This window comes from Kogia breviceps, chromosome 1 (genome assembly GCF_026419965.1).
Source record: "Kogia breviceps isolate mKogBre1 chromosome 1, mKogBre1 haplotype 1, whole genome shotgun sequence".
Lineage (NCBI taxonomy): Eukaryota > Metazoa > Chordata > Mammalia > Artiodactyla > Physeteridae > Kogia > Kogia breviceps.
The window spans coordinates 201,581,233-201,606,260 of NC_081310.1; the positions used below are offsets into that span (position 1 = coordinate 201,581,233).

Consider the following 25,028-nt stretch of genomic DNA (forward strand, 5'->3'; position numbering starts at 1 on the left):
TGTTTACCATTTGTATTTTCTTTTGTATGAAATACCTGTTAAAGCTTTTCACCCACTTTCCTACGGGGTTGTTTGTCTTTTCTTATTTATTCATAGGAGTTCTTTCCAGATCCTGCATACTTAGCCTTTGTCAGTTAGGAGGCTGCAAATATTGCCTCCAAGTCGAAGTCGTGGCTTGTCCTTTTACTCCCTTTTTAATCTCTTTTCTTAAATCAGAGTCCTTAATTTTATTTTATTTTATTTTTTATTTATTTTTTTTGGCCACACCACGTGGCATGTGGGATCTTAGTTCCCCAACCAGGGATCAAACCCGCACCCCTTGCATTGGAAGTGCAGAGTGGTAACCACTGGACCGCCAGGGAAGTCCCAATGTTCTATTTATTTGGCTGCGCCGGGTTCTAGTTGCGGCACGCGGATCCTTCATTGCGGCATGAGGGATCTATAGTTGCGTCATGTGAACTCTTAGTTGTGGCATGCGTGTGGGATCTAGTTCCCTGACCAGGAATTGAACCCGGGCCCCATGCATTGGGAGCAAAGGGTCTTAACCCCTGGACCACCGGGGAAGTCCCGGAAGTCCCAAAGTTCTTAATTTTAATGTTTGCGAATCTACCCATCATTTCTTTTGAGGTGTGTGTTTTATGCCTTTATAGCAACTTTTCCCCTATCCCAAGGCCATAAGGATATAAGACATGGCTCTTACGTTTGGGTCTTTGGTCCAGCTAATTTCTGTGTGTGATGTGACATAGACGCCAAGGCCCGCACACCTAGAGCCCATGCTCTGCAACAAGAGAAGCCACCGCAATGAGATGCCTGTGCACCGCAACAAAGAGTAGCCCCCGCTCGCCACAACTAAAGAAAGCCCGCACGCAGCAACGAAGACTCAACACAGCCAAAAATAAATAAATTTATTTTTTTTAAAAAGAAAATGAACCAAATAAAACTTCTAACAGTAAGAATATGATCACTGAAAACAAACAAAACCCTAATCACTGGGTTAAACTGTGGATTAGACACCGCTGAAGAGACAATTAGGGAACTAGAAGATAGAGATGGAAACATGAAAGAAGCAGTACAACACACGTACTGTTGAGGATGAGTAAGGAGCGACTTGTCCACTGGAATCAGGAAAAGACAGTATTTAAAGAGCTACTTGCTGAGAATGTTCTAAAGTGTCGAAATGCCTCTAACTCCAGGAAGTGAGTAAATATCCACTCTGTGACTGACAGAACAGAATGGACTCATGGAGCAGATACACTGCACACATAATTAATGAAAGCCTTCCTAATCATTAACAAGCCTGATTCTAGAGTTAGTGGAAGCTCACCATATTCCCAGCAAATTGACCAACACGATTCCACCCTGGGTCACCAAGTGACCCCAGCCAACATCCATGCAAGATGAAGCAGCTGACCCTAGGGTCTGGCCTGGACTCAGGGCATAGGGAAGGACCTCGTGGGCCCAAGTCTGGGCTCTCACCGAGGTAACTCCTGAAGGAGACAAGGATGTAAACAGTGGGGTGGTGGGAGCCAACTGGCCCACTGTCCCCCACCCAACTTGGTGACAGCCATAGCCGCTGGCTGCATGAGAAGTCTGCCACATCGGAGGAGCCAGAACTGGGGGCCTCTGCCTTTACAACCCCAGGCCCAAGAAATGGTGCATACCACCCTGTGGTAGCCTGGGGCAGGCCGCAGCAGTGCACCTGGGCTCTCCATGGGGCCAGCCTGGCAGCCCAGCTGGGGAAGGACTCAGAAAGGACGCTGACCTTCGCCTCTCCTATCAAACTGGGTCAACAGGAAGACCTTCTCAGATGAGAGGAAACGGGGTCTGCCCTTCCTGATGGATGGATGGCCATTCTTGGGGTGCCCCCCCCAAATCTCGAGGGGCAGGGCGGGATCCATGGCCCGCCAGTGGGGAAGGGATGTTCAAAACATGCAGGCAACGTGCACACAGACAAGGCTAAATAAGTGTGAAAATTAGGCTGCGAACATTTTATGATCACCTGAAAAGGGATATTGTGTTACATTTCCAGGGCTCAGCAGCCCCTCGGGCTCTGGTGGGTCCCTGGGAAATGGCTGACCCCCTCCCCACGTCCCACCCTGGCCCAGCCCTGACACAGCACCCTGCTGTTTCCTCATCTTAATACAAACCCCCTTGAGCCCACTTTCCACTCCTCCTGCTTTGAAGTGAAGCCCCAGATGGTCCACTTCTCGGCCGTCCCCTCTCCGACGCGCTGCTCTCAGGCCTCTGCACCCGCCAGGCCGCCCTGGGGCCAGCGTCCTTCACCCACCCCCTTCCCTGCGCTGGGGCTTTGGGCAGCTAGGGACCCTCTCCCACCCCAGCCTCCAGAGGCCGCAGTGCCCGCTGTCCAAGTCCACCTGAGAAGCCCCAGGCCTGGGGCTTGAGCTGGGGGTCCCCGAGTTCCCGAGGTCCCTGAGCAGGAGATGGCCACGGGGGGAGGCGGTCTGCGGGGGCACATCCCCACGAGCCTGGGGCCACAGTGACAGCCTCCTGGGGCCCCCAGCCCTGGGGAAGGGTGGGGTGGCAGGAGATGGTATCGTCAGGAGGAGCCGTCTGCGCAGGAGGGCTGGGGTGGCCCCCACGAGCCCCAGAACAGCACCTGGTCTGGGAGAGGGAGGGGGCCGGATGGGGCCCTGGTGCCCCAGCTCCCCCTCGGGCCTCACGGCCCCAGGAGGACAGTTTGGGGGTGGCCACACCTCAGGTGGGTGTGGCAGAGCTGCCCAGCCATGCCTGGCCAGCCTCACGCCTGGACCCTTCTCTTCCAGAATCAGAGGGAGTGACCTTGACCACCGTCGTGACTGTACCTCCCAACGAGGGACAGACAGAGTTCTCACTGGGAGAGGTCAGGCCCACCTTCTTCCGGCCCCCACAGTGGCCCGTCCATCTGACCAGAGCCGGGCTAGACCAGTCTGGCCGCTGGACTCGCCTCCTCTGGGCAGTTAGCTGTCTCAGCCGGTGTCCGGCTGCCCCGTCTCGGGCTGGGGCCGGGCGGGTCCAGAGCTGCAGAGGCAGGGCCCTAGGTGCCCCTAGTCCAGCTCAGAGGAGACACCAATGCAGGGCCTCCCCAGCCAGAGCGTGGGGGCTGTGCGTGTGTGTGCAAGGCCCGTGTCGTCAGGAGAGCGAGTGCACACGCGGGGGCTGCCACCACTCGCCCCCGCGGTGACCCGGCCGCGGTGAGGCCACGGGAGACGCCGTGACGGGAACCTGAAGGCCGAGCGGCCCTGCCCACCTCTCTTGCCGTGCAGATGACAGAGGGGGAGATTGGCCCCTTCGGCACCATCAGAGCGCCCGTCATCTTCACCCCGATCGTCCCGGGGGCGGTCTCTGCCAGGTTCAAGGTCGTGTTTAAGAATCAGCAGTGCCCGACCGTGAGTACCCCCGCTGCTCGCTGGGCACGGGGTCCCCCCCCTCCGCGTCCCTCCGCCGCGACCACGCGAGGCCGCTGCCCACGCTGCCCACGCGTGCACGGCTAGTCAGCGGCACACACGGCTGGCGACGTAGCTAGCACACGCACACCTGCGAACACACGTGCGCGCGCACACACATGAACACGCGTGCGCGCGCACACACGCACACCTTGCGCTTAACCACTAGGGATGTCTTTCTTAATTTCTCAGCAATTAAAATTTGTCATCATTACGTTTTAGATTTATTTATTTATAAGTTTATTAAATTGAATTATGCTCAGACAATGTAATCTGCAAAGTCTTTTTTAAAATTGGTTAGGTTTCTCTGTGACCAAAGGCAAGATTGATTTTATAAATATGATATGCGCACATGAAGGAAGTGTATTTAATGGCTGTAAACAGATTTATTAGCTGGATTATTCACATTATTCATGCCCCTCCGTGGGTTTTTTTTTTTCCAAGTCATTTGCCAATTTTTCTATTGTGTTTTCTTTCTTACTGGGATTCTGAGTTTGTGGAGGTATTATTTTTAGTTACAGATCTACAGCATAGTGATTCAAAAGTTCTATAGATTATATTCCATTTAAAGCCTTTATAGGGAATTCCCCAGTGGTCCAGTGGTTATGACTCGGCACTTTCACTGCTGTGGGCCCGGGTTCGATCCCCGGTCGGGGAACTAAGATCCCCCAAGCCATGCAGTGCAGCCAAAGAAAAAAAAAGTTATAAAATATCAGTTATGGTCCCCGTGCTGTCCCGTATATCCTTGCAGCTTATCTATTTTTTTTACATATTTATTTATTTATTTATTCGGCTGTGCCGGGTCTTAGCTGTGCCATGCAGGATCTTTTAGTTGCAGCATGTGGGATCTAGTTCTCTGACCAGGGATCGAATCTGGGCCCCCTGCATTGGGAGTGCAGAGTCAGCCACTGGACCACCAGGGAAGTCCCTGTAGCTTATCTATGTTATACATAGTAGTTTGTGTCCCTTAATCCTCTACCCCTATCTTGCCCCTCCCCTGACCCTTCTCCCCACTGGTACCCACTAGTTTGTTCTCTATATCTGTGTGTCTGTTTCTGTTTTGTCATATTCATTCAGTTGTTTTATTTTCTAGATTCCGCATATAAGTGATAACGTACAGTGTTTGTCTTTCTCTGTCTGACTTACTTCACTAAGCACGATACCCTCTAGGTCCATCATGTTGCTGCAGACGTCAGGATTCCATTCTTTCCATGGCTGAGTAGATTCCGTTGTATATATGCACCATGTCTTCTTCATCCATTCCTCTGTTGATGGACACTTCGGTTGCTTCCGTATCTTAGCTATTGTAAATAATGCTGCCATGAACGTTGGGGTGCATATATCTTTTCAAATTAGTGTTTTTGTTTCTTGCAGATGTATACCCAAGAGTGGAGTTGCTGGGTCATATGGTAGTTATATTTTTAGTTTTTTGAGGCAGTTCCATACTGTTTTCCACAGTGGTTGCACCAGTTAACATTCCCACCAGCAGTGCATGAGGGCTCCCTTTTCTCCACATCCTCTCCAATACTTGTTATTTGTAGACTTTTTGATGAAAGCCATTCTGACAGGTGTGAGGTGATATCTCACTGTGGCTTTGATTTGGATTTCCCTGATGGTTGTCAATGCTGAGAATCTTTTTATGTGCCTGTTGACCATGTGCATGTCCTCTTTGGAAACATGTCTATTCAGGTCTTCTACTCATTTTTTTTAAACTTGTTTATTTTTTATTTTTTTGGCCATGCCACACAGCATGCGGGATCTTAGTTCCCTGACCAGGGATCAAACACGGGGCTCCCTGCAGTGGAAGCATGGATTCCTAACCACTGGACCACTAGGGAATTCCCTTCTGCTCACTTTTTAATTAGGTCTTTTTTTTTGATATTGGGTTATATGAGCTGTTAGATATATTTTGGATATTAATCCCTTATCATTCATATCATTTGCAAATATTTTCTCCCATTCAGTAGGTTGTCTTTTCAATTTTGTCAGTGGTTTCTTTGTCTGCACAAAAGCTTTTATGTTTAATTAGGTCCCATTTGTTTATTTTTGCTTTTGTTTCCATTGCCTTGGGAGACAGATCCAAAAAAATACTGCTACAATTTATGTCAAAGAGTGTTCTGCCTACATTTTCTTCTAAGAGTTTTATAGCTTCCGGTCTTACATTTAGGTCTTTAATACATTTTGAGTGTATTTTTGTGTATGGTGTTAGAGAATGCTCTAATTTCATTCTTTTACATGTAACTGTCCTGTTTTCCCAGCACCACTTGTTGAAGAGACTGTCTTTTCCTCCTTTGTCATAGATTAGGTGACCATAAGTACATGGGTTTATTTCTGGGCTCTCTTTCCTGTTTCATTGATCTAGGTGTCTGTTTTTGTGCCAGTACCATGCAGTTTTGATGCTTGTAGCTTTACAGTATAGTCTGGAGTCAGGGAGGGTGATTCCCCCAGCTCTGTTCTTCTTTGTCAAGATGCTTTGGCTTCCCTTCATGTTCCTTCCACACATCTATCTTCCCTTAAGACCCAATCTTTGACAAGTTCTCCTTACACTTTTTTTTAAACATCTTTATTGGAGTATAATAGTGTGTTAGTTTCTGCTTTATAACAAAGTGAATCAGCTATACGTACACATATATATCCCCATATCTCCTCCCTCTTGTGTCTCCCTCCCACCCCCCTAGGTGGTCACAGCACTGAGCTGATCTCCCTGTGCTATGCAGCTGCTTCCCACTAGCTATCTATTTTACATTTGGTAGTGTATATATGTCCATGCCACTCACTCACTTCCTCCCAGCTTACCCTTCCCCCTCCCCGTGTCCTCAAGTCCATTCTCTAAGTCTGTGTCTTTATTCCTGTCCTGCCCCTAGGTTCTTCAGATCCATTTTTTTTCTTTTTTTTTTAAGATTCCATAAATATGTGTTAGCATACGGTATTTGTTTTTCTCTTTCTGACTTACTTCACTCTGTATGACAGTCTCTAGGTCCATCCACCTCACTACAAATAACTCAGTTTTGTTCCTCTTTATGGCTGAGTAATATTCCATTGTGTATATGTGCCACATCTTCTTTATCCATTCATCTGTTGATAGACACTTAGGTTGCTTCCATGTCCTGGCTATTGTAAATAGAGCTTCAATGAACATTGTGGTGCATGACTCTTTTTGAGTTATGGTTTTCTCAGGGTGTATGCCCAGTAGTGGGATTGCTGGGTCGTGTGGTGGTTCTATTTTTAGTTTTTAAAGGAACCTCCATACTGTTCTCCATAGTGGCTGTATCAATTTACATATCCACCAACACTGCAAGAGGTCTCCTTACACTTCTAACAGAGGGCTCTGTTCAGCTGCTTTATTGTTTCATGCATGAGGGTTCATAGTTGTTTTCTTATCGTGAATTGTGCCTTTTTCACCAGAACCAAACATCCCCCTTCATCCTGCTGCTCACGGCAAGTCTGTATCCAGCTGACCCCACAGTAACGGCAGGGCCGCTCCTCCGCTTCACCTTCACCTCATATCCCTTTGTCCTCCCCCTCCCCCGATATTTATACTTTTTAAATGATTTCGTGTGTCTTTTAAGGAGCCAGGTTTTGTCTGTGGACCCAGACTAATGTTGTCTGCCTTTAGGGGGAGAATCCAGTGCACTTGCAGCATAATATTGACACACTTTGTTTCACTACTTCCATTAGTTTTGTCTACTATTCATTTTATCATATTGTTTCCTCACTTTCAGTTTTCTTGTTTTCATTGGTTTGATCAAGTTGCTACTTATTCCTTTTTTTCCGCTATTTGGAAATTCTACTTTCCATTCAATGAACAGTGCCCTCCCCTTTCCCAGCCCTTAAATACCACATGACTTTCTATTTCTTTTTTTTTTCTTTTTTTTAAAATAAATTTATTTATTTTATTTATTTATTTTTGGCTGCATTGGGTGTTTGTTGCTGTGCGCAGGCTTTCTCTAGTTGTGGTGAGCGGGGGCTACTCTTCATTGTGGTGTGCGGGCTTCTCATTTCAGTGGCTTCTCTTGTTGCGGAGCACAGGCTCTAGGCGTGCAGGCTTCAGCAGTTGTGGAACACAGGCTTAGTAGCTGTGGCTCGCGGCCTCTAGAGCGCAGGCTCAGTTGTTGTGGCGCACGGGCTTAGTTGATCTGTGACATGTGGGATCTTCCCGGACCAGGGCTCGAACCTGTGTCCCCTGCAGGCAGGCGAATTCTTAACCCCTGTGCCACCAGGGAAGCCCTGACTTTCTGTTTCTTAAGTGCAAGAGGACAGTCCTCCAAGACGGACGGTACCCCAGCACTTCACTCCACCAACACTTCCTTATGACCAAAATAAAATGTGATTTTGGATCCCTTTTATTTACCCTCTTTCTTGGCCCTCAATGTCTCGGTTTCACTTAACTGTCATTAGAATTACTAGAATCTCCTCCGACTCTGCCCCCACTGCTTCAGGAGTTCTGACCCACCATCGTGGTCCACGATTCCAGGTGTGTGTCCATCTCTGTCCAGGTGTGACCGTTTGATGATTCTGTGCTCACCACACTCTCCTCTCCTCTCGCCATCAGGAGTCTCTGCTCTGGTGTGTTTCCCATATAGGAATGAGTCTGTCACGGGCCAGGGATTTGAGACACAATATTCATTTATTTGTAACGGAAACCCCAAGGAATAGGCCATACCCTACAATACCCCACAATGTACCATAATACACTGTTCCCACGCGTCCACAGCACCCATGGAGTCCCACAGTTCCCCGCAGTACCCCCATAGGTCCCCACAGAGCCCCCGCTGTGGTGTCAGGAGGGAACAGGGACCAGACCTGCGTAACTGAGCACTTGGAGAGCATGGCCTGGCTGGGGCTGTGACCTCGGGTCAAGGACACTCCAGCTCACGGGGGCCCTGCCAGGCGAGCCGAGGCAGTGAACACCCTGACCACTGTCCTACCCGACCTCCTCACCCGGGGGTGGGGCGCACGCAGCCCCTGGGGCGGCTCTCGGCCTCCGGGGGTGAACGGGGGTCTGGATTCCCATCCTGCCCGCCTGTTTTTCTGAGACGGGTCCCTCGTGACAGGTTCTGGGTTCTGCCGGCCTGCGGACCCCTCCCCTCCAGGGCTGTGTGGACGCTGCCCGCTGTCTCCGCGTGAGGATGCCCCCAGCGCAGGCTGGCCCTTCCTTTCCGTGGCTGGGCCTTTCTTACCCTCCCTGGCTGGCTGCTCCGTAGACGGGGGCTTCCTGTGCTGACCACCCCGTCTGCTTCACGGACGCCCGTCCCCCGGCCTCGTATGTCACATGTCACCACATGTGTCCACCTGCTCGCCTGGCACTGATTCAGGTGCCGGCGGGACCAGCCTCTTTCTGACCTGCCTGGCCGTGTGGCCAGGACGCTGCTCTGGGGCTCAGCGCCTCTCGGCAGCAGCCCCCCCACCCCCCTCGGTGGATCACTGTTCACCTGCTGTCACCACTGCCTTTGAGTGAGGTGGCCGTGCTTCTCAGATCCCCTCCTGACTCTCCCAGCTGCTCCATTTCTCTGGACGTGCTTTCTTTCTATTCTGTCCATCTTGTCTCTGGCCCTAGAAATGGGTTGTATGTTTCCGTGACCCTGTGGCCTCGGATCTGGCACTGATGTGTTCCAAGGTCACGGTCCTGCAGGTGGTAGAAAGGGAAGCCCTCCACCCAGTTGTGTGGGCTGGTGGCCACTGTTCCTCCCTCAGGGGGGCTGCTGTGCACAGGCTCTCTCTGCAGGACACCCACAAATCCCAAGCTCCCGAGACCGAGAAGCTTGGTCTGACTGCAGGAAGCCGACGCCAGGGTCCGAGGTGGGGCGAAGCACCTGCCTCCTGGGCCCTTCGAGAGCCCTGAGCTTCCGTTTGTATCGGCCGAGTGTACTGCCCGTGTGATGCATGAGTCTGCAGTAAAACGGCTGTTGTTCTTTTCGATACATTTATTTATTTGTTTGTTTTTTAATTTTTGGCCGTGTTGGGTCTTCGTTGCTGCGCGCGGGCTTCCTCTAGTTGTGGAGAGCGGGGGCTACTCTTCATTGCGGTGCGCGGGCTTCTCCTTGTGGTGGCTTCTCCTGTTGCGGAGCACGGGCTCTAGGCGTGAGGGCTTCAGAAGTTGTGACCCGCGGACCCTAGAGCACAGGCTCAGTAGTTGTGGCACGCGGGCTTCAGTAGTTGTGGCTCGCAGGCTCTAGAGAGCAGGCTCAGTAGTTGTGGCGCACGGGCTTAGTTGCTCCGCGGCACGTGGGATCTTCCTGGACCAGGGCTCGAACCCATGTCCCCTGCATCGGCAGGCGGATTCTCAACCACTGCGCCACCAGGGAAGCCCAGGTTTTTTTAAGCAGCTAAAAATGTTGATATTTATGAAGCTGCGTGGTGGGTACGTGACAATCCATCGTACCATTCTATCTTTTTATGTTTAAAAATTTTGAAAATAAAAAGGATTGTTTAAATTATATGATGTAAAAAGTGCCATAGATCTCCAAAACATGGCCAGTTTAATTATTAACCTTCCAGTTTTTGTAAGAGTCACAAAACACCGCTGCTGAGCTCTGCATTAGTGCTCACAGGCACCGCCTGCTCTGCTGATGGAAATACGTGTTGTCGGATTTTCATGTTCAAATTCAGTTATATTTCAAAGTTGTCGGCGTTGCTATTGACGTGCCAGTCTGGGTGCCAAAGCCCAACGTAGACCTGAAGATCTGCATGTACGACCGGCTGTATCAGGACTCCATCCTCATCCACTCACGGTGAGCCCTTGGCGGGGCTGAGGTCACGGCCTCGGGGTGGGGGTCAGCTGGGGTTACCCCAAGGGCCCACTGGAATCCCAGGGCCGTCACAGGAGGGAGGCTGGAGGGCCAGAGTCAGACAGAGGTTGGCAGATGCTAGGATGCTGGCCTTGAAGATGGGAGAGGGGCCAAGAGCCGAGGGACACGGTGCCTCCAGAAGCTGGAAAAGACAGGAAACGGTTCCCCACGGAGCCTCCCAGGGGACCAGCCCTGCCCGCAGCTGGGCTTCCGCCACGGAAGACTGTGTCCGGTTCTGACCTCCAGAACCGTGAGAATAGGTCAGTGTTGTCACCCCTGCGTCTCTGGGGAGCTCGCCCCCAACATGGCCAGGCCAGGCCCCTCTCAGACACAGACAGGGAAGGAGGCGTGTCCTCTGAAGGAACGTGGGCGGAGCCCTGAGGCAAGAAGCATGTTTCATTTGCAGCGGCTTGCAAGGGCATCTGGACACCGCAGTTGTCATTGCTTTTTTACGCTCCTTTTAATTTTTAGTGAAGTTCAATTACATGGAGAAAAGCAGGCAAATCCTACAGTTAGAGCTTAATGGGTTTTCATTAACCAAACACACCTGCGTGCCTGGCAGGCTGCTGACACCCGGGACCCCGCTTCCAGCCTGGAGCCGGGGGGCGACGGGCGGCCTGGGTGGAAACGGACTGGCACGTGCCCCAGCCGCTGGGTCCCTGGGCCTCAGCACTGCAAACGTCAGGGGGCCTGTTCTCACCGGGGAGCTGGGAACTCGGGACAGGACTCAGGTGGGTTTGTTCAGGAAACTAGGTTTTGCAGGGCTCTGGTCGGTTCCCCTCGGGATGCAGAGTGTGTCTGCTCCTGGGGTAGGGTGGTGACGGGAGCAGGGGGCGCTGTGCTCTCTCGGCCCCTCCCCACGGCACAGGCTCGACATCGTACTTGTCTTGAGTGAGTTTATTTATTTTTTTTAGTTTTCTTTTTTGCGGTAAGCGGCCCTCTCACCGCTGTGGCCTCTCCCGCTGCGGAGCGCAGGCTCCGGACGCGCAGGCTCAGCGGCCACGGCTCACGGGCCCGGCCGCTCCGCGGCACGTGGGATCCTCCCGGACCGGGGCACGAACCCGCGTCCCCTGCATCGGCAGGCGGGCTCTCAACCACTGCGCCACCGGGGAAGCCCTTTATTATAATTTTTTAAAGATTTTTTTTTAACGTGGACCATTTTTAAAGTCTTTATTGAATTTGTTACAGTATTGCTTCTGTTTAATGTTTTGGTGTTTTGGCCGTGAGGCACATGGGATCCTTGCTCCCCGACCAGGGATCAGGCCCACACCCCCTGTACTGGAAGGCGAAGTCTTAACCACTGGACTTCCAGGGAAGTCCCTGTTGAGTGATTTTTTTTTAGAATTCAGCATTACTCACTTGTTTAATTTACCGGGTTTATGGACACAGGTGTAGCAAAGGAGCTCGTTCGCAATGACCCTGGTCACATTAACAGCTGCTCGAGGAGGAGCCCAGCCAGCAGGGGAACCTGGGCAGGGCTGCCGCCTGCCAAGGGCGGGAGGGCAAACGTGACTTGGCTTGGTGACACTGGGGGTCAGAGGTCAAAGGGGCACCCTTTTACTCCTCCTCGGCCAGGAGCACCCAGGAGCCTGTGGATCTCCCAGGGGTCCCTGTCTGGCTGTGGGCTCTCCTTGCAGAGGGGCTCAGCCCTCAGTGTGAGGCCGCAGCAGCCATGAGGCAGGCAACAATCATCCCAGGCGGTTAAGGAGGGGCTGGAAGGCCTGGGAGGCTCTGGACCACAGCCCAGGGTTCCCGGGCAGCCCAGGAAGGGGCTCCCTCTCAGGCCTGGGGCAGCTTGCCCACCACCTTTCCTCCTGGAGACTGGAAGGCAGGAGGGGACGGGGAGCACACCGATGGGGGCTGTGGCCTGGGGTGGCTAGGATGGGGCGCCCCACGTGGCTGGTTGGGGGCACATCTGGCTTCTCTGGCTGGCCCTGAGTTGAAAACAGGGACAAAAATGGGGGAAACTGCGGTCACTGGCCAAGGCCTGGCCGTCTGGGGACCTCCCGAGCTCCTGCAGGGCTCAGAGGACTCTCCGACAGCAGGGGGCGGGGGGGGCCTCTGGGAGGGTGTGCCCTGGGCCCTAGGGGGTGGGGGGGGGCCTCTGGGAGGGCGTGCCCTGGGCCCTGGTGGGTGGGTACAGGCCAAGCCGCAAGGACCAAACGCTGCGTCGCCGGCCCGGCCCTCGGGCGCTGCAGGTCGAACGCCGCCCTGCGCCTGAACTTCGAGGTGTGCAAGGGGCTGCAGGGCCACCTGCAGCTCCTGCCCAAGACCGGCTGCATCCAGGCCCTGTCGTCCTACTCGGTGCGGCTCAAGTTCCTGCCCAGGTGCGTGGCGCAGCGGGGTCCCTCTGCCCGGGGGGGTGGGGGGGGCGACTCTAGGTGAGAGCCGGAAGCTGGCTCGACGCCCACGTCGTGGCTCCTGTGTTTCTTACCTTTTATGTAATTTCTGGCTCTCGTCTGACCTCAAAGCACCCTCATAGTTCAGCATTTTGTCGTTTCGCAAATATAAAGAAGAACATTCAAGTGCCTCCTGTCTCTTTCAGACGCTCCCTCCCGGAAGATGCCGGGCAGTATTTTGACAAGGAAAGCAGAGTCCTGGAGGCCCCGATGACTATCCGGGTGGCTGACCAGGTCTGCGTGGGGCGCTTTGGGAGCGCGGGCGCCCGGGGGAGCAGAGGGTATGGGGGAGATGGCAGGAGGGTCTTTGTGGGTCGGAGAGAGGCCCCGAGTGCTGTCCCCAGGGCACCCAAGCACACATGTGTGTACAGTCCACCCCACACTCAGATGCAGGTGCCCGGGAGTGTGCACGTCCTCCGGACACACGCCACACGTGAGCACACGATGCACCGCACACGCAGACGCACGGGTGCACACGGGTGCGCACACGCACACTCCCGCACCCGCCCGCCCGTGCTGCCCGCCCCAAGCCAGGGGCCGACAGGGAAGGGGTTGTGTCCCTGAAAGGTGCACCGTCGGCCGTCAGCTCACAGCCGGGATGGTGCTGTTCTCATTTTTGGAAACACTTGCATGAACCGACCTCGGTGACCGGATGCGCTTGCCCTCCGCACTTCAGGTCAAACCCGTGCGGTTTACTGTCCACGCCATAGTCACCACCTCGGACCTGGAGCTCAGCCCCTCGGGGGTGGACTTTGGCTACTGCACCGTCTACGAGGCCGTCAGGACCCAAGTCAGCCTCTGCAACCCCTCGCTCCTGCCCCAGGAGTTTGGGTTCGTCGGGCTTCCGAAGGTGCCTCGCGTGGTCAGAGCGGGAGGTTTGGGGCACGGGCTGCTGCCCGGGGTCCAGGCGCCCGAGCCACTCCCGGACTCCACACTCCCCTCCAGGCACCTCGGCGGGGGCGTCTCTCTGGCCGGGCCTCTCCCCATGCCCGCGGCCCCGCCCCCACCTCACCCTGCCTCTCTTGCCCTCTGTCCGCCCGCTGCACCCTCAGGATCCAGAGTCCTCTCCCCGCCCTTCCTTCCGGGACTCCTGCCTGCCTGGCCCTGCAGGGCGGCCAGGACGAGGCCCAGGCAGGCGTGGCTGTCCTCACTCCTCCGGGGCCACGCCACCGAGGACCCCGCTGCCTGCTCACATATATGCGGATGCAGTCACACACGGACACACTCACATGTGTACATATGCACGCAGACACATACACACTCACATACACACACGTGCTCACATGCAGGCAGACGCACGCTCACACATATACACACACACGTGCTCACGTGCAAGCAGACGCACGCACACCACCCTCTCACACACACTCATCTGCACACATACACAGGGGCTCACACCCACGTGACACACCTCGTACATCTCACATACACGTAGCCACACGCACATGCACACGCGCCCACACGCTGCCACGTCGCGGCCGCACGCACGTCCATGCCGGCTCCCCGCGGCCCGCCCCAGCGGGTCACTGAGTTTTCGCTTTGGCATCCGTGGTCTTCCGTTTGCCAGTTTGTGGACATCCAGCCCAATGATGGGTTCGGGACAATCCTGCCGCTGGGAACTCTGCAACTCGATGTGACCTTTCAGCCCACCGAGGCCAAGGAGTACAACTTCGAGCTCGTCTGCAAGTCAGAGATTAACCGGTGAGCTTGGCAGGAGGGGGCGCACGGAGGGCCCTGGCAGCCAGCTTGGGAGGAGCCGCCCCTGGCCGTCCAGGCTGACCACAGGGCTGGGCAACGGTGCCAGCCTCAGGAAGCTTAGACCCAGGTCCGCACGCCTGGGATCGAGGCCACCTGCGGGCGCGTGTGCTGTGCGCATGTGCGAGTGCACCCGCGGGCGCGTGTGCTGTGCGCATGTGCGAGTGCTCCTGCGGACGCGTGTGCTGTGCGCATGTGTGAATGCTCCTGCGGGCGTGTGTGCTGTGCGCATGTATGAGTGCTCCTGCGGGCGCGTGTGCTGTGCGCATGTGCGAGTGCACCCGCGGGCGCGTGTGCTGTGCGCATGTGTGAGTGCTCCTGCGGGCGCGTGTGCTGTGCGCATGTGTGAGTGCACCCGCGGGCGCGTGTGCTGTGCGCATGTGCGAGTGCACCCGCGGGCGCGTGTGCTGTGCGCATGTGTGAATGCTCCTGAGGGCGCGTGTGCTGTGCGCATGTGTGAGTGCACCTGCGGGCGTGTGTGAGTGTGCAGAGCATCCCCTGGGCACGCGCCCCGCTTGCCCTCATGCACCGTGATGGGCCAGTCTCTGGACCTCCCTGGCCTCCGTGTCTACCCTGAGAACTCGGGCTGAGAAGGTGCTGGGGAGGGAGAAATGGACTGGACGTGGAGGGGGTCTGGCACAAGGGCCGGCTCTTGTTGCTACTTGGGATCATCAGCCTCTGGTGAGGAATGTGGTGGCATCCCGCCCCCGGGGAACCAGCCCTCCTGCCCCTCCCCTTCCATCCCCTCCAGTCCCCACCCACGTTCCAGCCCTGGCTGCTGCTGTCTGATCCTGGCTGGGGGCCTGGGCAGCCCTGGGTAGGGTCGGGCTGGCGCCCTCCTCCAGCCGGGCATGTGGCCATGGAGGGACAGGTGGGCCCAGGATCTGACGCACCTGAGGGAAAGCAGGAAGGGGTTCACGGCGGTGATCTTTGGGAGCAAAGGGCAGAGTTGGAAGCCGTGGAGGAAAGCAGGTGCCAGGCTCTGCCACCCTGCTGTGCCCCACTGCCAGCCCCCCCTCGGACTTAGTGCCCCATCCGTGGGCTGGGGCCCTTCTGGGCTTGTTCACAACTCTCTCAGCCTCTGGAAAACAAACCCCAGGAAAAGGGGATTGTGAGATAACCTCAGTACTCAGGACGGGCTCTGACCTATGGTAGAAGCTCCATAGATGTTTGCTGATTGAAGGTGCGTTTAGTGTTTCTTCAAGAACGATCTACGTATAAATTGAAACTGCCAAAAACTCAGCCAGGAGCTGTCTTGGGGAGGCTAGGAAAGCTCGAACTGTGAGACCTCAGGAATTAAAGCAGTGCATGTGCAGCCCAGAGGAGATAGACAGATAAATAAATAAATAAATAGGCAAAAAAATTTTTTAAACATGACAGAAAAGGAAACAAAAATGGGCAATAAATAAATAAATAAATACATATATATATATATATATTTTTTTTTTCCCCCTAGGAAGGCTTTATTTTTCTGCCAGGCAGAAGGGAAGACACCGCAGGCTAGTGCCTCAAGAACAGTGTCTCCCCTCCTTCGCAGAACAGCCACAGCTGGCATCAGGCAGCCCCGTAATTGGGTCTTTTTGTCTCTGGGTTATTGGCCTGCGACTTTTTTTCTGAAATGCAAATGCTACAAGGGGTGATTTGCTACAAGGGAGTGCAGGATGTAATTCCCATAGTGTTAAAGAGTAATAGGTTAGCTTTGTGAAGTACAAATCTAGTTACAGCCACTACAGATTAGTAACAGATCTTCCAGAGAACAGGACAAGATGGGAAATCTTGCTGCCCTCAGCCCAGTGCTGCTGCTACTGTGGATGATGTTGATGATGATGATGATGATGGAGATGGAGGTGGTGATGATGGTGATGGTGATGGTGATGAGATGGTGATGGTTGATGGTGATGATGGTTGATGGTGATGGTGATGATGGTGATGGTGATGATGACGGTGATGGTTGTGATGATGGTGGTGGTGGTGATGGTGGTGATGATGGAGGTGATGATGGTGATGATGGTGATGGTTGATGGTGATGATGGTGATGGTGATGATGGTGGTGATGGTGATGGTGGTGATGGTGATGGTGGTGATGGTGGTGATGGTTGATGGTGATGATGGTGATGGTGATGATGATGATGATGGTGATGGTGATGATGATGATGATGGTGATGGTGATGATGATGGTGGTGATGGTTGATGGTGGTGATGGTGATGATGGTGGTGATGGTGATGACATTCTGGAGGTCAGGCACACACCCAGAGCAGGGCTGATTGTCCCCTGGGCCTGGTCCCTGTGACGGGCACCAGCTGCCTGTGTGACCTCATAAAAGAAGCTGGAGGCTTGCACGCAGCTAGGCAGGGAGGCCAGTCACGTTGCACATCTGCCTCTGAGGTCAGGAGAACATTCCCCACACACTGATGAGCTCATCTCACCTCGGTGGTTTTTGAGTGGGAGAGAAACATGTATAGCGTGCACGGAGATAAAAGCATTTTCTCAGCAAATGTGGCACTGGGTCCTGGGTGAACCTGCTACCTGCAGGTCACAGCATTTGCCTGGGCCTGGGTGACGGGACCTGATGGTCTTTCCCTGCAGCAAAGTGGAGCAGGACTTGAGAGAGCCACGGGGGGCTCCTCAGAGGGACATCGGAAGACGCATGGTCACAAGAATGGAAAGGAAGGGGCTGGAGGGGTCTTGGGTGGGCCCCCCACCCCCGGTTCCCAGGTCAACGGAGCAAGGCCACAGGCCATGTCCCTCACAGGCCCTTGAACCAGCTGGGAAACAGCTCCATCACCTTCCTGAAGTGACTCCAAGCAGCTCTTACTTTTTATATGTAATGATGATCACATTCCATACATTTGTGCTTTTTCAACTAATTAATTTCTAACAATAACCTCAATGACATCTCCACCCAGAAGGAATTTTTTTAACATTTAGAGCCTGTGGTCACAGGACACAAAAATATACATTGAAATATTTCAACCTATGAACACATTTTTGTTACGGACAAGTATGACAGGGCCATCGACATCACCTCATAAAGCATTAAAGCATATGTAATTAGGATAAAATCCAATGGCACGAGTGCAGTGGAAATAGGAGTTCAAAGAAACATGGAATGTAAATTTTCCAGTGGTTAAAATACCAAGTATCTGTTCTTTTTTTTTTAAACCGGATGGTGGCAAGAATCAATTCACGGGGTTTCCCTGGTGGCGCAGTGGTTGGGAATCCGCCTGCCAATGCAGGGGACACGGGTTCAAGCCTTGGTCCTGGAAGATCCCACATGCCACGGAGTAACTAAGCCCACGCACCACAACTACTGAGCCTGCTCTAGAGCCCAAGAGCCACAACTACTGAAGCCTTCACGCCTACAGCCCTTGCTCCGCAACAAGAGAAGCCACCACGATAAGAACCCTGCACGCCACAACGAAGAGTAGCTCCCGCTAGCCGAAAATAGAGAAAGCCGCACGCAGCTACAGAGACCCAACGCAGCCAAAAAAAAGAATCAATTCACTATGGTATATAGATTCCCATGTTTATATTTAAAGAGTAATTTATCAGGTTTTTAAAAATATTTATTTATTTGGCTGTGCCGGGTCTTAGTTGCGGCATGCAGGATCTTTAGTTGCAACATGTGGGATCTAGTTCCCTGACCAGGGATCAAACCCAGGTCCCCTGCATTGGGAGTGCAGAGTCTTAACCACTGGACCACCAGGCAAGTCCCCTATCGGCTTTATTTTTTTAATGTCAGTGAATAATTAAGGAAATAAGCCAGAAATTGCCTCTTTTGCAACTGTTTAAACTTGTGATTAAAATTTTAACTGTCTAATTAAAATGGGCACGGGGGCACAAAGTATTTTCAAAATTTACTAAAATTTTGAGCTGAGCTGCCCACGCTGTCACTTCCAGGTGCTTCAAGGTGACGTGCCGGGCTGTGGGTGTCCACCCGCCCCTCGAGCTGTCCCACTACCAGGTCAAGTTTGCGGCCACCTCCTTGTACGACACGTCGCTTGCCACCCTGTACGTCATCAATTCCCGCCTGAGCGTGAACTCGCCGGTGCCCTCGGTGCCCCGCATCGGCTTGGAGGATGCATCCCCCGTGGGGCCCACGTCTTTCGAGTTCCTCCTGCCCCCAAACTCCCCCATCACCATCTCACCCTCGGTGGGCACCGTGTGGCCAGGAAAGGTGGGTGTGGGCCCCACGGGTGGGCTGGGGCGGGGCCAGCCCAGGGGCCAGTCTCTACTCTCTCTGCACTGCAGCGATTCAACCAGACGGCAGACGTGGGGATCAACCTGGATGTTTCTCAGACCCAAGCAGGCCACTGTGCCCTCTGCCCAGCCCAGCTTGGCCCCAGAGGTGGGGCACCCACGGGCAGCTGACCCCAAAGGCCCCTGGCTGGAGGCTCCAGCAGCTCAGGCTGAGGGAGGGTGTGCAGCCCTTGGATCTCACAGCAGATGTGCACAGAGGCCACACAGCACCTGGTCACCAGGAGCACAGGGTGCCTGTCCACTGGTTGACTGGCGAAAGGTTTCCCCACCACTCTTTTGCTGACAAAGCAGAAAGAGCCCGGGCCTGGAGGCAGAGACTCCCTAGGGCCATCACAGCCTCTCTGAGCTGAATTCCTTACCTTCAAGAGTCAGGGGTGGGCTTCCCTGGTGGCGCAGTGGTTGAGGGTCCGCCTGCCGATGCAGGGGACGTGGGCTCGTGCCCCGGTCCGGGAGGATCCCATGTGCCACGGAGCGGCTGGGCCCGTGGGCCGTGGCCGCTGAGCCTGCGCGTCCGGAGCCTGTGCTCCGCGGCGGGAGAGGCCACAGCGGTGAGAGGCTCGCATATCACAAAAAAAAAACCAACAAAAAAAGAGTCAGGGGTGACAGCCACTGTAAGGGGACTCAGTGGGGAGGGGCACATGCAGGTCCTGGGCCTGGCAGTGTTTCAGTAAGTGATTACTGAAATGCATTTTATTAAACTGAGCAAATTCAGCTTCAGTCAGGGTTCTCCTCTCCAAGGGGGTTACTGCAGCCGCTCGCTACCCACCCCTGCTCCCTTGCTGCACTGAGCACGGGGCAGGCCGTGGTGAGTGAACCCCCTTTGGGACCCGGGGCCGTCCCAGGGGGTGGACGTGCTTCAGAAAGGGGGACAGGTGAGGGTGCAGGGACTCACCCCCAAGTGTCCGTGGCTGAACACAAAACGTCCCCTCTCACTCGTGCCCCGTGGGCAGTGGGCTGGTCCATCACAGGACCCCCCCCACCCCCGCATGGTGAGAGGGGCTTGGTGAGAGCATGTCTGCAGCCACCCCAGCTTCCGGGGGCAGAGGTCAGGAAGGACCTTCCAGAAGGGTTCGTCTAAGCTGAGACCCCAAAGAAGAGATGGGGTATCACCCCAGGATGTCCAAGAGCGTGACCAGGGGGTCCCGGCTGCGGCGGGCGGTGGGGCGCTGAGGGGGCACCCACAGGGGCCCCTCTGCCCCCCGGCCTCTCTCCTCACAGAGGTGCCTGGTCCGGGTGGCCTTCCGGCCCGTGCTGCCCACCGAGCTGATCCACCAGGAAGCCTTACAGGCCCTGAGCCAAGAAGCTGAGGCCAGATGGGTACATGGCAGGGGGGTGGGGAGCCTGGTGGGGACAGGGTGCTGCACAAACACTTGGGAGCAAAGCCCACCGGCCTTGAGGCTGGGGGGCCGGGGGGTCAGGAGCCCTGGGCAGACTTTTCTGGAGCCTTGTGTGTGTGGAACTGTTTCAAGAGGTTAACACTTCTTCTTGGCAAGGCTCCTCCCTCCCCTCTTGAAAGCATCACTAGGCGAGGTGGATCCCCAGACAGTGGTCCCGGGAGGGTGGGCCGGGCCCCTCTGCCCTGGTTAGCGGGGGGCTTGCCCTTACAGTGGAGGGGGAACAGATAAACCTCAGAGGGGCCTGTGAATCCTAGCACGTTCAGGCCTGGAGAGGCAGCCACCGCCGGGCTCCTGCCGGGACAGGGCGTCCGACAGAGCTGGGCGGTCACAGCCCAGGGCCTGCCTGCCGCTGCCCTGGGGACGCAGAGAGCCCCGCGACTCCCCGCGGCCTCTGGGTCCTGATCTCGAGCATCCGTGCTGTCATAGCAAGCGCAGGAGGAGGGGAAGGGCCTGCAGCCTGCTGGCAGGGCAGTGAGGCTGGGGGCAGGGACCAGGACCCCCAGTTCGGCCAGCCCTCCGCCCTGCCCCGCCCCGGGCCTCGGTCTCCCCGACGGGAAAGACAGACACTGGGGTCTCCGCACCTGCCGACGGTCTCCCCCAGGGAGCTGCTTGGAGTTGGGGCCCCTGGGTTCCTGCCCTGGGAGGTCTACCGGGAGCAGAGTCCCCGGGGCAGCCCCACAGTTGGCCTCCCACCTTGCAGTCCCAAAAGGACACGGCCACCCAGAGGAAGGACCAGCGGAGACAGTCCTCCATACCGCGGCTGCAGAACCGAGACCGGCTGTCCCAGGCCTCTGCCTCCCAGCCCCCGGAGCTGCAGAAAGAGGACCTCACACCCAGGTGGGCCTGAAAGAAGGCTGCTCCCCACAGAGACTTCCCCCACCCGGAGCAGAGCTGTTTCGAGCCTTGTGACTGGAAGGCCAGGGTGGGACTGGCTTCAGGTACAGTTGGAACCAGGAGCTGCCTTGAGTCCCCTCAGGCTCTGCCTTTCTGGGCACCTGTGCACCTCCTTCCCCTGGGGCCCTAGGGCCCAGGGCCCCCGTGAACAACCTCAGGCCAGGGGCTGGGGAGATGCTGAGCCCCAGACTCCCACGTTCCCAGCTCAGCTGCCAAACGAGCTCCAGAGAACTCCAGTGGGCTTGAGCCACTTGCCAGCCCTGGACCCTTGCCTGTGGCTCCAGGAACACGGCTCTCTGGTTAGGTGCCTGAGCAGACCCTGGGGGAGGGGGGAGCCGCCACAGCAACCAGGGAAGGGGTGAGGAAACCAGCCGGTCAGACAAAACTGGGACAGCCACAGCCTGGGCCACAACGTGACCCCCCAAGGCTGCCACCCCACAGCCTCTGGCCCAGGGCCCAGGGGAGCAGGCATGGCCTTATGGACCCCTCCGTGGGGGGCAGCACGGGGCCCCTTGGGCCACCGGGCCGCCTAGGGAGAGGGGTGTGAGAGCGCCTTGCCGGTCCCACCGCAGCTCCCAGGAGTACCGGGCTGCGCAGGCCACCCTGACCAGATCCTTCCAGGGGAAGTTTGACAAGTTTGTGGTCCCCTGTGTTGTTGCCAGTGGCGACACCAAAGACAGGAAGGGGACGGAACCCCTGAGCTTCAGGTACGGTGCTCTGGGCAGGGTGGGGCCTGGTCGGCCAAGAAGTCACTGTCCCCGTCTGCAATCCCCCAGATCTGGGCGGGGCCAGCATGGGGTCAGGCTGAGAGGGCAGGGCACGCGGCGCCCACTCGGCCCTCAGCAGCCACCCGCCACCCCCAGTCCCCACAACACCGTGTACCTGGAGCTGTGGTGTCCAGCCGTAGCACCATCCGTCGTGGTGACGTCCGACAAAGGCGAGACCATCGCTGACTTTGGCGACATCGCTGTAGGTGTGTCCTGATCGGGCCCAGCCCCCCACGACCACCCCCACCCATAGGGACCAGGCACCCCATCACCGCCTGGGCTCCCACGCGCCACCCCCAGGCCTGGGCAGTGACCTGACTCCCCCGTTTCAGGACAACGCGGCATAAAGAAGGTCTCCATCCAGAACGTCTCCCCCGAGGGTCTCGATGTATCCTTGTCCATACCCGGCCCGGGCAGCCTGCTGCAGGGGACTGGGGGTATCCGGTGAAGGGCTGCGGCCCCGTGCTTGTCACCCATCCTTGACGCTGGGCCGTCAGCTGGAGTACTCCGTGCTGGACCCCTACGGCCCCTTCGTCCTGCTGAACCCCATCCGCAAGCTGGCATCTGGAGAGACCCAGGCCCTGGAGCTGTCCTTCTCCCCCCGTGAGAGCGTGCTGGTGAGTCCTAGGCCCGCCCTGCGCCAGGCTGCAGCTTTGGGGCTCCGCGGCCCCCTCTCCACTCCGCGCGCCCGCCAAGTGCCCAGGCCCGTAGCCATCCAGCCAGGCCCGGGGAGCCGCTGGTCCTCCTGGGCCCTGGCCTCTTGCTGGAAGGAGGAGGAGCAGGCCAGGGAGCTCCAAGCCGTCTTAGTTCCCTCTTGCCCTGACCCAGCTGCTCCGAGACGGAGCTCCCACGTGTCAGCTGCCTCTGACACGCCTCTGCTCCACGCTAAGGGACGTGGTCTCCACAGGCCCAGGAAGTGCTGGAGGTCATCACCAAGAGAGGCGCGCTCTCTCTGGCCCTCGTGGGCAGAGGCGTGGCGGCCGTGACCACGTGCTCCATTGACGGAGGCGTCCTCAACATGGGCTACACGATCGCCGGAGAATCCACCTCCGCGGGCTTCAAGGTAAAGCGCGTGGTGGGGACCCGGCGCCTGCCCCGCCTCCTGGGAGGGGTCGTGCCCCAGGAGGGGGTCAGCCCTGCCTTGATCAGGGAGCCAGTGCGGGTGCAGGCCGCTCCCACCCCACCGCCAGCAGCGGTCACCTCCATGGCCCTCTCTCGCAGGAGAAGCTGAGGGTGCACACCCTCCTCCCCCACCTCCCCGGTCTCTCTGCTGCTCCCGTCTTGCTGCCTCAGGGCCTTGGCGTGGGCTGCCCCACCTGGGATGGGGGGCGCTCAGCTCAGGGGAGGGGCCGTGTGGGCTCCCCAACCCAGGCAGGAAGGCACGCCTGGCTCTTGCTGCCCCCCCAGTGTCTGAGGGCCATGCCAACTCCAGGATGAAGCCACGCACAGGACAGCTGCTTCCTTGCCCGGTTTAGTCCAGGTCCTGACAGCAGAGCCCAGGCCAGGGATTCCAGGAAATGTCTTAGGGGGGGATGGGGTGCTCTCAGGGGAAGAGGGTGAGGGCAGAGAAGAACCTGGGCAGGGAGGCTGGTTGGGCCGAAGGCCGGCCTGAGCCTGACTGCCCAGGGCGTGGCCCAGGGGCAACGGGGAGCTGAGACCTGGTCGCAGCAGCCTGTCCGTGGGCCGGCCAGTCCCGCAGGTCCAGTGACTGAGCCCTGCTCCTTGCAGCTGCAAAACCATTCCCCGCTGCCCATCAAGTTCTCCGTGCAGTTGGCCAGCCTCTCCACCAGGAGCGGAGGCCAGCACCAGCTGCCGCGGTGCCTGGCCTCCCCGGCCCAGAGGACGGAAGTCGTGGGTGAGCTTGGCCGGCCGGGGGGGGTGACCGCTGCTGGCGGGGGACTGTGCGGGGCGGCAGAGGGGGGCTTGGGGGGCGCTGGGCACTGCAGAGGGAGCCGGACCTGCCGGGCCGCCCTGCCCCCAGGCACGCAGAACTACAGCGGCCAGAGCGTGTTCAGCGTGGTCCCGGTGGAGGGCGTCATGGAGCCGGGCAGGGCGCAGGACTTCACCGTGACCTTCAGCCCGGACCATGAGAGCCTGTACTTCTCTGACCAGCTTCAGGTCGTGCTCTTCGAAAAGGTGCGGCTCCAGGAGCCCAGCCCGGACCCCTGCTCCCAGCCCAGCCCGCCTGCGTCCGCGTGTCTGAGGCGCTCGCCGTCCCCCGAACGGCCCCACGTTGGAGGCCTGTTGCCTGGGGGCTCTGCGTCAGGCCGGGGGGGGGGGTCACGAGGTGGAGAGACCAGAGTGCCGGGCCCCACAGGCCTGCACCCCAGCACCGCCCGCTCCCAGGGCCCCATTCGCAGGGTCGCGGACCGAGTCTGCTGTGCTCCTGCCCCCAGAAAATCTCCCACCAGATCCTCCTGAAGGGCGCGGCCCGCGAGCACATGATGTTTGTGGAGGGCGGAGACCCCCTGGACGTGCCTGTGGAGTCCCTGACCGCGACCCCTGCCTCCGACCCTGAGCACAGACAGGGTGAGCCCTCTGACGCGCTGGGAGCCCCAGCAGTGGGGGGGGGCTGCAGCAGGAGGGCCGGTCCCGCTCTGACCGCACCCTTGGCCCTGGGGGCCTGCATGTAGGGCCCCCATTGCTGGCCCATCCCCGAAAGCCGGCTGTCCTTGCCCCGCCCCACCCACTGTCCTTGCCTGACCCAGCTCCCGCGCTCCCTTGGTGGTAGCCCCCCTGCCCTGAGCCCCCAGCCAGGCCCTCCCTCTCCAGAAGCTGCGGAGCTGAAGCCCATCCTGGTAACCCTGGCCTATGTCCAGCTGGACACGGACACGCCAGCCCCACCTGCCACCCGAGAACTGCAGGTGGGCTGCATCCGGACCACCCAGCGGTCCCCAAAGAAGGTGAGCCCGGCACTTCCCTGCCTGCCTGGCACCTCGGCATCCACCACTGCCTGGGCAACCCGGGCCTCGCCTGGCCTTGCCCCCCGATAGGTGTGGGGTGGGCAGCCTGCTGGTCAGGGCTGATAGGGCAGGTGCTGGGCTCCCTCGCGCCCAGTCCCGCTGCCTCCCGGGAGCTGTGCCCGCCCACCTGCTGACAGCACCAATGCCTGCAGACCGTCGAGTTCAGCCTGGACAGCATCGCGTCCCTGCAGCACAAGGGCTTCACCATCGAGCCCTCCAAGGGCTTTGTGGAGCGCGGCCAGACCAAGACCATCAGCATCTCCTGGATGCCACCCATCGACTTTGATGTAGGTGCCTTGGACGGCGGCCAGGGAGCCCGTGAAAGCCACAGGCTGGGCAGGATGCCAGCCCTGCCCCCACC

The 25,028-nt window shown here is 57.2% G+C and overlaps 1 protein-coding gene across 4 annotated transcripts in view; it reads left to right on the plus strand.

Annotated features, from left to right (window-relative positions):
* Positions 1-25,028, plus strand: part of CFAP74 (cilia and flagella associated protein 74) — a 76,937-nt gene that overhangs the window by 51,280 nt on the left and 629 nt on the right. For 2 of the 4 annotated variants that reach the window (XM_067019070.1, XM_067019079.1), the window contains 20 exons: positions 2,784-2,860; positions 3,264-3,386; positions 10,053-10,174; positions 12,430-12,558; positions 12,777-12,864; positions 13,307-13,480; positions 14,198-14,331; positions 18,287-18,563; positions 19,865-19,963; positions 20,744-20,880; positions 21,510-21,644; positions 21,801-21,910; positions 22,037-22,092; positions 22,202-22,321; positions 22,612-22,767; positions 23,433-23,559; positions 23,686-23,840; positions 24,065-24,233; positions 24,477-24,607; positions 24,820-24,954. In XM_067019070.1, the coding sequence (XP_066875171.1) occupies positions 2,784-2,860; positions 3,264-3,386; positions 10,053-10,174; positions 12,430-12,558; positions 12,777-12,864; positions 13,307-13,480; positions 14,198-14,331; positions 18,287-18,563; positions 19,865-19,963; positions 20,744-20,880; positions 21,510-21,644; positions 21,801-21,910; positions 22,037-22,092; positions 22,202-22,321; positions 22,612-22,767; positions 23,433-23,559; positions 23,686-23,840; positions 24,065-24,233; positions 24,477-24,607; positions 24,820-24,954 (2,654 nt within the window). The remainder of the gene's footprint in view (positions 1-2,783; positions 2,861-3,263; positions 3,387-10,052; positions 10,175-12,429; positions 12,559-12,776; positions 12,865-13,306; positions 13,481-14,197; positions 14,332-18,286; positions 18,564-19,864; positions 19,964-20,743; positions 20,881-21,509; positions 21,645-21,800; positions 21,911-22,036; positions 22,093-22,201; positions 22,322-22,611; positions 22,768-23,432; positions 23,560-23,685; positions 23,841-24,064; positions 24,234-24,476; positions 24,608-24,819; positions 24,955-25,028) is intronic. The other 2 variants (XM_067019097.1, XM_067019088.1) reach the window with 1 other exon arrangement.